This window comes from Microtus ochrogaster, linkage group LG4, assembly GCF_000317375.1.
Source record: "Microtus ochrogaster isolate Prairie Vole_2 linkage group LG4, MicOch1.0, whole genome shotgun sequence".
NCBI classification, from domain to species: Eukaryota; Metazoa; Chordata; class Mammalia; order Rodentia; family Cricetidae; genus Microtus; species Microtus ochrogaster.
Window position 1 is genome coordinate 48,334,729 of NC_022030.1, and position 11,254 is coordinate 48,345,982.

Consider the following 11,254-nt stretch of genomic DNA (forward strand, 5'->3'; position numbering starts at 1 on the left):
TATGTGTGTGTGTGTGTGTGTGTGTGTGTGTGTGTGTGTGTGTGTGTGTAAATGCCAGCTTCAGGAAGCTCTCAGCTATAATCCTAACATCTACATATTCTAAATTTAATAACTCCCAATGATTTCCACAATTTAGCATCTATTCCATTTGGGGGAGGTAGACGTTTGTGACAAAGTCTTGATATGTAGCCCAGGTTATCCTCAAATTTTCACTTTTCCTATTTCCACCTCCCAAGTATTGTGGGATATTTGTACACTGTGTGAAGATATATTGTGATTGGTGTAATAAAAAGTTGGATGGCCAATAGGGAGGCAGGAGGTATAAGGGGGACTTATGGGCAGGGGGGAAGCTGGGAGGAAGAAAGGCAGAGTTGCCAGTCAGGTGTAGAAGAAGCAGGACATGCAGGAAAAGAGGTAAAAAAAAAAGTGGTAAAATGTAGATTAATAGAAGCAGATTAATTTATAAGAGGTAGTTGGGAGCAAACCTAAGCTAAAGACTGAGCTTTCATAATTAATAAGACGTCTCTGTGTCGTTATTTGGGAGCTGGCTGGAAAGACAGAAAAAGACTTGCTACATCCGAGAGTTGGGATTACAACTGTGTGCCTCCACATCTGACTCCATTGATTGTAACTAGAGGCTGTGCTTTCACTTCCCAGCTGTCCAGTACCGAGTAATCACACAGAAACTTATATTAATTACAAACTATTTGGCCTATTAGCTTGGGCTTTCTATAACTAGCTCTTATAACTTAAATTAGCCTGTTTTTACTAATCTGCGTACTACCACATGGCAAAATCAAAATTTGCTACTTTATCTACCAGCTGGTAAACATCTGGACTGCTTCCAGCTCTTGTGTGTTTTGAATATACAATTACCAACATTTGCACACAGGTCTTTGTACAGGCCTGCTTTCATTTCTCTTAAGTAACTACAAGGAATGCTGAGGAGTTTTTCATATAGAGGCTGAGTGTATGCTTAACACTATAAAACCCTACCATAGCATTTTCCAGTGTGCCTGTATTATTTTGTATTCTTATAAATGAAGTATAAACGTCCACATGCTTGACATCATTGGAACTATATACAGGCTAATTAAAAGATTCTCTAGAACTACTTTATTTTTCAATATGGTACAACCATTGCCATTTAAATTTAAATTAAATTTAAATTTAAAATTAAATTTAAAACAAATTTAAAATTTATCATTATTAGGTGTGTATAGGTATTTTGCTAGCTTGGATGCCTGTGCACCACATTAGCATGTACTGTTCGTGGAAGCCAGAGGAGGGCATTGGATCCCTGGGAACTGGAATTGCAGATGGCTGTGAGTGAGCCACCATGTGGGTTCTGGAAATTGAACCCAAGTCCTCTAGAAGGGAAGTCAGTACTCTTAACTCCTCTTAACTCTAGAGAGATGGGCCATCTCTCTAACTCCCAGAACTACTTTTTTGATTTTAGACATGAGATTAAATTTAATCTGTTAAAATCTGTATGTACATGGGTGTCGTATACATATTGTGATCACAGCACCCAGGAGACTGAGGTAGTAGGATTACAAGTCTGTGGCCCCATACAGTAAGACTTTGCCTCACAAAGCAGAAACTGGCTGTCAACAACAGTTAAGAGTGTTTGTGACTTAGTCGTGAGAACTGAACTGGGACCCAGTACCCATCCACGTTGGGTGTCTCATGATTAACTCCAACTCCAGTTCCAAGGGATCCAACTCCCTCTTCTGGTCTCTACAGGCACCCATACACAATGTATACAAATACTTTTATACACATAAACACTTAAAATTTTGTTGTTATTTTTCTGCAAGACAGTGTCTCTGGCTGTCCTGGAACTCACTGTGTCGGTGGGGCTGGCCTTGAACTCACAGAGATCCACCTGCCTTTTCCTCTCAAATACTGAGATTAAATGTATACACTACATTTATCCATCTACTGTGGGATGATTCTCTTGTACACTGTAAAGATTTGTTATTAGTGTTAGGTTAATAAAATGCTGATTGGCCAGTAGCCAGGCAGGAAGTACAGGCAGGCAACCAGACTAGGAGAATTCTGGGAAGAGAAAAGGCAGAACCAGTCACCAGCCAGACACAGAGGAAGCAAGATGAGAATGCCTTACTGAGAAAAGGTACCAAACAGTTTATAATTAATATTAGTCTCTGCATGTTTCTTTGGGACTGAATGGCTGCAGGAGAAATTTCTGTCTCCACCGGTCTAAATAATTTTTAAATAAACAGAAACAAATCAAAATTAAAATCAATGTAAATATTTTAAGAACAATATATATATATATATATTTCCTACATATTATCATAAGCTTTAAGTTAATAAATAATGACCTGATAGTTGTCTTTTTAATGTTTTTTCCTTTCATTGTATTCTTACCTTAGCTGCTCAATTTTCTCTGGAGTAAGAGGACCCTTCCCAAAAACTTGGTCTATCTCCTTATAGAGCTTCTTCTGAACATCCCCAGTTGTCAGAGAACAGATTGCCCAGGTACACACTATGTAAAAATTATATTAGTATAAATGAAAGTAGCTTCTGAGTAATTTTTGGTATAAAATAAGAAAAAAAAAGTCAATGGTTTAGTTTTTAAATTTTCTTTCTTCCTGTTTTTCCTGGTAGATGTACATAAATGTTACCAAAAATAAAAACAAAACTCTCCACAGGATTTGAATAGAGCAGGAACATATAGAAGATGAGAACGTGTGTGCACTATCACGACATGGTCCTCCTGAAGTCTGGCAGGTAACTCAGATGTCTGCATCCTCCTGCCTGAGGTCAGTGAGAACAAACATCCGAGAGAGGACTGAATGTTGGAGATTATGTTGCATTATCTCTTTCAATCTCATGAAATAAAGACCTGACTTAATCATCCTGTTCATCTAGAAGCACTAATGAAATGATTACTACAAAGCAAATTAGTGGGAGATTTGCTCCTATGATATTATTTTTTTTAGACTTTTAATAATTATTGCTCAGGCTATTGGCTCCCCTAAAACATCTGAGAGTTTATTGATACTGCAACCTAACATCCAGAGATTCAGATTCTATAGGTTTGGGGTAAGGTCCACCCACATGTACTATTTTAAAAACATTAATCATATTTATCTACTGTGTGCATATTAATGTATGTGCATATGTACGCATATATAAGACTGTTAACATGTCTGTGGGGTTCAGAACTTGTTGGAGTTGGTTCTCTCCTTCCACCATGTGGCTTCCTGTGTCTAAATTCAGGTCATCAGGTTGATGGCTGACACCTTTACCCTCTGAGCCATCCCCCTGGCCCTCATCTGAACTTTTAATATGCCCTCTGACAGACACTGGCTCGTGGCTCACTTTTGGTTTCTGAAGGTTTATGGATTATTTTCTTTTTTTATTGATTTTATTGAGCTCTACATTTTTCTCTGCTCCTCTCCCTGACTCTCCCTTCCCCTTCAACCCTCTCCTAAGGTTCCCATGATCCCAATTTACTCAGGAGATCTTGTCATTTTTGCTTCCCATGTATTTTTTTTTACTTCCCATGTAGATTAGATCCATGTATGTCTCTTTTAGAGTCCTCATTGTTGTCTAGGTTCTTGGGGATTGTGATTTGTGGGTTGGTTTTCTTTGCTTTATGTTTAAAAACCACTTATGAATGAATACATGTGATAACTGCCTTTCTGTGTCTGGGTTACTTCACTCAAAATAATGCTTTCTAGCTCCATCCATTTGCCTGCAAATTCCAAGATGTCATTATTTTTCTCTGCTGTGTAGTATTTCATTTTGTAAATTTACCACATTTTTCTTATCCATTCTTTGGTGGAGGGGCATTTAGATTGTTTCCAGGTTCTGGCTATGACAAACAAAGCTGCTATGAACATAGTTGAGCACATGTCCTTGTGGCATAATCGAGCATTTTTTTGGACATATACCCAAAAGTGGTATTGCTGGGTCTTGAGGAAGGTTGTTTCCTAATTTTCTGAGAAATCGCCATACTGATATCCAAAGGGGCTGTACCAGTTTGCACCCCCACCAACAATTGAAGAGTGTTCCCTTTACCCACAACCTCTCCAGCATAAGTTGTCATCAATGTTTTAGATCTTGGCCATTCTTACAGGTATAAGATGGAATCTCAGAGTTGTTTTGATTTGCATTTCTCTGATAACTAAGAATTGTGAACATTTCCTGAAGTGTCTTTCAGCCATTTTAGATTCCTCTGTTGAGAGGTCTCTGTTTAGGTCTGTACTCCATTTTTTAAAATTGGATTATGTGTTCTTTTGATGAACGATTTCTTGAGTTCTTGGTATATTTTGGAGATCAGACCTCTGTCTGATGTGGGGTTAGTGAAGATCTTTTCCCATTCTGTAGGCTGTTGTTTTCACATGGTGAATGGAACCCCGAGGATGTCTTAAGCAGCAGTACCGAGAGCTCTCCCTTCCTGTTTCTCCTGCCCTGTAATGTATATGAAGTACTGTTTACCTTTCCTTATCAATTTCTTTTTTTCCAGACTTAGGACTGACTCAAAATTAAATTCTCATTATTACTATTATTATTATTACTTCTGTTGCTGCTACTATTGCAGTGTGGTGGATCAAACCAAGGCCTTGTGTGTGCAAGACAAGTGTTGTAATACTGATCTACACTCACAAAACCCAAAGTTAACTTTTTAAAAATGTATGTCTGATTCATTTATTGCCTCTAAAATCAATAGCCACCTGGTAACTCAATTATTCAAGAGTAACTGGCTATGTCCTTAACTTCCCCTACACTTCCTGGCTGTCCTAGAACTTGCTGTGTAGACCAGGCTGGCTTCAAACTCCCAGAGATCTGCCTGCCTTTGCTTCTTGAATACAGGGACTAAAGAAATGTGTTGCCATTTTATATAGCTTGGCCCACGATGGCTTTTGGGTGAGCCACAGCCTTTCATTTCACAAAGGATATGTAAACATATGCAATTTACAACCTATACTAATATATTCAGTACAAGTTTACAATATCTATATACTGCTAACAAGGATTTGCATACACTAATCACCCATATGTCCTGCTTGACTTCATCATCAATTAAAACTAGCAAAGCATTAAAAATACATCTTTTAAAAAGCTCACAGCATACATGCAAAGAAATAAATAGCAATGTTCTTTATAAACTCTCCCTAAATACTGAAAATGAGATTTAACTCTTAATTCTATCTTTGAGATAACCAATTTGTGGTGGCCACAGTATATTAAACTAAGCTTTGTTTTGTTTCTGTTTGTGAGACTGAGTCTGTGTGGCTCTGGAATTTATACACATGCCACCCTGCCCAGGTTAACTCCATTTAAAAAAAAAAAAGCTTTAGCAAAGATAAATTTTAATGTAATATAGATTTAAAGCAAATAAGCAATAAAAAAAAACCCTGATGAGTTGTGAGATGACTGGAGGTGAGTTCTCTCCCTGCAAACCTAACAACGTGGGTCCAACCCCTGGGACCTGGGTCAGGTGAACTCACACTGCGTGCTCAAACTCTGGCATGTGCCCACTGCCACTATGACAGATAAATCTATGCAAGAAAATACTTAAATAATAAAATTTCAATAATACTTTTTTTAAATAATTGAGATCCTTGACACATCTTCACAAATTTCATTTAGTCTATAGCATCTAGACAACCTACATGTTGAAGAAGAGAAATGTGTGGATGTTTACACCAGCAGCCTTCATCATTTTAAAAATTTGTCCTTGAAATGAAGTATAAGTGAAGTCCTTCAAGGGAGCATAGATTTTTTACATTTTAAACTGCCACCTGAATACTTCCTGGGAGCATTTTATATTATGCCTTTTTATGTTTATAAACATTTTTATAATACTGTATCAATACAAACCTACAAACCAGTTGAAGGTCATACATCTTAGAATTATAAATAGAAATCATCTTCAATTCCAAGAAGAGAGTCCTTTCAGAGCACCATCACCGTAGACCCAGTACACTTCCTGAGTCCTTATGAACAGCACACCTGCCTAGAGTTAATGAAAAGCAGCCACAGATGGTTGTGACTCAGTAGGGGACTGTCTATCTAATGTGGTCAAGGACTTGGGTTCAACCTGTAGCACCAGAGGGAAGGGAGCAGGAAAGGAAATGGAGAAGCTCTCTCTCAGCAGGAAAGGTGTTGACAGATTTCATTTCACAGGTGCTAACTAGAATTCACAGCCCCTAAAATGTGCCAAGCAATTCAGGGCAGTTTTCAAGGGTGAAACTGAACACATGTGTGGGGGGGAGGCACCCATGTGAAGCAAGCTTTTTAAACAAGATCACAGCAGCAAGGAAAGGAAACTTCAGAGGGCTCTCGCAGTGTCTCTCTTCAGAAGAGCTTTTTGCCAGTGTATGCTCTGTAACCCAACTGAGAGAGAAGTCGATTTATACTCACACTTTGCAGTTATTATGCAATCAGCCAGAGAAAATATCATACTGTCTTCTAGGATCTACAAGACAAAACTAAGTTTAGAAAGTATGAAATATAAGGTGATCTTTCCTACTAAAACAATACAGAGTATAAAATTAGGCTCAACAAAAAGTGTGTGAGGAATACATTATTTCTTTATTAGGTCTTCAAAAAAAAACCCCTAAATCCCTGTAATGTGAGAACCAATAGAAATATCGGGCTGTGAGCTGGAGAGGGTACTGAGCAGTTAAGAGGACGTAGGTTTTGTTCCCAGCAAACACAAACACAATGGGTGGCTCCCAACGTTTCAGAGAATCTGACACCATCTTCTGGCCTCTAAGGGCTCCTGCACACACACAGGGTACATAACCTCACCCAGTGTCACACATTACATGTTAAAGAACAAATAAAAATCTCTAAATACTGGACTGCCTATTTTCCTACCTGTGTTAATTTTACCTTATTTTTGTCAATTTTAGTTAAATTTGTTCCTTGATATCAGACTATGCAATGCATTCTGGTTATTCACACCCCGCATCCTCTCCTATAAACCCTCTCATGGGTGGATCCTACCTTGCATTGTCTTTTGTTTTTTAAAATGGGGCCTTATTTTTAGACTGGCCTAGAACTCAGAAATGGCCTGCCTCTGCCTTTTAAGTGCTGGGATTAAAGGTGTGTGCTCCCACTCCAGGTTGTACAGCCTTTTTGATGCAATCGACATTTATTTCTTAGTAATCTTATTGGCTCACTATAGGCAAATCTTTTCAGTCCTATTTTTATGTCTTGGGCATAGGGAAGACGTGCCTGCTATTGTCCTCAGAACTGACCAATTTCCACACAAACTCACATCCAGAACTTCCTTCTGCCTACCAGAGATTGTATATGCCATGTCAGGACATCCTATAGATGCCACTGTGGGCTCTTGCCTGACAACACCATAAACAGAGCATCATGCTGTAACAAACAAGCACTGAATGCGGCCATGACGGCAGGAAGGCTGAGTCCATCAAGGCTCACACACACTTCTCTGCCTACAGATCATTTGGGCTCGATGTTTGCTTAGCCTAAGTTAAATGCTCGATAGCGGCTTTGGAGGGTGAACTAGTGGGGTATAGACTACTTATGACAAACAAAAGAGACATCCAAAGCCTTGGAGGTCATGTGAACTAAAAGAAAAGCTCTATGCATATGTAACTTCCTCATAAAGGCTTAATGCTTTGATCACCTGTGGCTCATTAAGGTTTCCTTGTTTAAGTAGTCAATGAAGATAGGTGGACTAAAGTTCCTTCCTTTTTGTTCCCGTATAATTTTCTTTAAAATAGATTCCAACTGCATGATGACTTAAAGGAGAAAATTTGAAAAAAAATTAAGAATATAAGTATTTGTGGAGATTAAACTTCCTAAAAGTAATTCTGTTCAGGCTGGGAAATTGTGGTGCATGCCTTTAATTCCAGCACTTGGGAGATAGAGGCAGGCAGATCTCTTTATGAGTTCGAGGCTAGCCTGGTCTACAGAGCAAGTTCGAAGACAGCCAGGGCTAAACAGAAAAACTATGTCTCAAAAAAAAATCTGTTCAAACTTACCATGTGTGGAACAAAACCATTGAAGTCAGTAATCAATAGTTTTAAAAGCAAATTTGTATCTAAATTCATATATATTTTTCTTCCTTTCTTGTTAAATTTCAGTTACATATTAAAAAGTACATAAAATACCTACATGCAATTCAAGAAGTAACTGACTTTAAAGAAACATCTAAATTATTACCATCCAGGTGAAAACGTAAAACAATTCTGATGCCGCACAGGCTTCCAAACACACAAGTTTCTCCATTAATATTAATCCTTCCTTCTAAATCTTCTTAATTCCACTGCTTCTCTCAATCAAGTTTCACTCACTGAGAAATAGAGACAGATAGGACATAATCAGAAAGGTACATTCTGAAACCTAAAAACCACAAATAACTGGTAAACAATGACCACTAAAACTATCCAAGGTTTGCTTTATTCCTTATCTTAGCGGACTTACTAGACATCAGCAGTCACTCCAGGGAGCACTGCTTCCATGGCCCCCAGGACCACACTCCGTGAACTCTCCTGCCCTCCATCTCCTCTCATCTCAACTCTCTCTGGCTCTTGACTGTTTTAACAATGGAAAGTCCAAGGGTTGTTGTTTACTTCTCTTTTTTTTTACTTCTTTCTTTTTTTTGGTTTGTCTGTTTGTTGATAGGGCCTCATTATTTGGCCCAGGCTCTTCTGGAACTCACTACGTCAGGGCCTTATTTTGAACCTCCCTTTTAATCTGCATTTGCTGCCTTGGTGACCTCTGGTCTCAAGATTTTAAAACTACATAACAAATACTTTCAAAATTTCGCTTCTAGTCAGGACCTCTTTCCTCCAATAAATTTGCATAAATTTAACTGCAAACTCCACCAAAGCATATTAGACGTGGCTTCCAACACACAAAACTCTTGATCACTCTGTAAAACTCTATCTTCCTAAGGTTCACCATCTTGTCTTCTACCCTCATGCTCCATCTTTATCTCATTAGCCAGTGTTGACCGGTCTGTCTTCAGAGCACAGAATTTTCTGTTGCTCCTTTGTTTCTGTCCCTCATTACCATCTGGCCAAGCCTTAGCCTCTTTCTAACTCGCTTCATTGCAAAAGCACCTGAATTACTCCTGCCTCTGTTCCCTGACCTCATCTCCCTCTCTCACCTGGACTTTGCATCACTGTACCACACTGGCTTCAGACACACCAGGAGCAGTCAGCCCTCTAAGACTCTGAGTCACAGTCTCTTGCCGGACTTCCCTTGGACATCCAGGTAACCCCATGGTCTCATAATTGTTGATGAACAATAATCTCAAGCGGTGACCCCCATCAGAATAGTCTCCAAGGATGCCTCTCCGCCCCACACTCTGTAGCTTTTCCAGTCTTTTCACCACAGTTTTCATACTACATTTACTAAATTTAGGTCATTTCTAATTTCTTCCAACTAGAATGAGGTACAAGAATTCTTCCTATTTATTACTATCACCCAGAACTGAACACATAACAAGCCAGTATAAACCTTGACCAAATAGTGATAAGATTTGAATAACTGACCGCACGTTCGTGATGAAAAGGAGGATTTTCTGATAGTATGCTGCAACACTTCCCACACTACAGCACACTGGAATCACCCAGGAGGCATTTGTAAAAATAGTAAAACACAAATCACACCTCGCAACAATCGAATCTAAGTGTTTGGAGGTAGAAACCAGGTTTCAATATTAAAACAAAATAGCACAAATTGCGGTGTAATGAAGCTTGGGAATTACTGTGACTATTTCTGAAATTTAGTTTTTACAAAGGGGAATTAATCAAATGATGAGAATGGCAATAAATACTATCATATGAAATGTATCAAATAGGTTATAATCCTTAAGAGACACTTATGAAGCAATACCATTATGTATGGAAAATAATCTGTTGCTCTCATGAAGCCTTTTCTTCTTTTTTAGGGAGGTGGGTTTCTAACTCCTGGATTCAAATGGATGATCCTCCTGCCTCAGCATACCAAGTAGCTGGAACCACACATGTGCACAACTGTGCAGGATCTTTGTTTTATTACCCTGCCTGGCTCCAAGAAAAGAAAATGAAGCAGGTCAGAGTAAAGATATTGGCATGAGCATGGTTGGCTCAGTAAAGTGCGTGCTTCACAGGCATGAGGACCTACATTCGTATCCCCAGCGATGGTTCGTGTAAAGAGAAAAGAGACAGGCACTAGGACTCACTGCTCAGCTAGTCTTGCCTAGTCAGGGAGCTTTAGGTTTAACTAGAGACTAGTCTCAAAACTTAGAGAATGACGTCAGACATCCAACTCTAGTCTGCATGAGCACACGTGCTGTCTGGCTGGCCCACCATTCATCTTGATGGTCTGGCACCTTATTTTTTGAGATAAGGTCTTTCACTGGATCAGTTAGACTGTCTCTGTCCCCTCAAGTGCTGGAGTTTTGGGTGTATGCCACCACACCCAGGTTCCGTATAGGTGCTGAATCTGAACTTAAGTCCTTGAGCTAGAACAGCCAGCACATTACCAACCAAGTCACCCCTAGTCCTACAAGATATGACTTTTCTATGTGAATTTTATTTTTTATTTTATAAATGCCACTGATGTCTATTTTTTATTTCTGGGTGTACAAACGTCTGTGAGGGCATGCAGGTGCCCACAGAGATAAGAAGCAGCTATCAGATCCCTGGGAGCTGGAATTACAGGTGTTTGTGTTCTCCCCAATGTGGATAAGGAAGTGAACTCAACTGCTAAGCCATCATATATATGTGTGTGTGTGTGTGTGTAAATTTTATAAACCACTGTCAGACAATTTAGAAAACATTATAAAATTTCACTCAGTTATAATGACAGTATTTATTTTTTTGTATTTTGGGGGACTAGAGAGAGAGCTCAGTAGTTGAGAACACTTGAAGACCCAGGTTCAGTTCTTAGCACCCACATGGCAGCTCATAACTATCTGTAACTCTTGTTCCAGAGGATTCAAACACCTCTTCTGGCCTCCTAGGACACTGTGCACATATGACCATGCAGGCAAAAAGCTCATTCATAGGTGGGCTTATGCATTTAACCCCAGCACTTGGGAAGCAGAGGCAGGCAGATCTGTGTGAGTTCAAGACCATCCTGGTATACAGAGGGAGTTCCAGGACAGCCAGGACAGTTACACAGAGAAATCTTGACAAAGAAGAAGAAGAAGGAGAAGGAGAAGGAGAAGGAGAAGGAGAAGGAGAAGGAGAAGGAGAAGGAGAAGGAGAAGGAGAAGGAGAAGGAGAAGGAGAAGGAGAAGAAG

At 39.3% G+C, this 11,254-nt stretch overlaps 1 protein-coding gene across 1 annotated transcript in view; it reads right to left on the reverse strand.

Annotated features, from left to right (window-relative positions):
• LOC101994600 (cytochrome P450 20A1) overlaps positions 1 to 11,254 on the reverse strand; it is a 41,291-nt gene that overhangs the window by 10,803 nt on the left and 19,234 nt on the right. Inside the window, 5 exon segments of the mRNA XM_013351634.1 lie at positions 2,395 to 2,512; positions 6,403 to 6,457; positions 7,643 to 7,674; positions 7,677 to 7,757; positions 9,359 to 9,368. Coding sequence (XP_013207088.1) covers positions 2,395 to 2,512; positions 6,403 to 6,457; positions 7,643 to 7,674; positions 7,677 to 7,757; positions 9,359 to 9,368 — 296 coding nt within the window.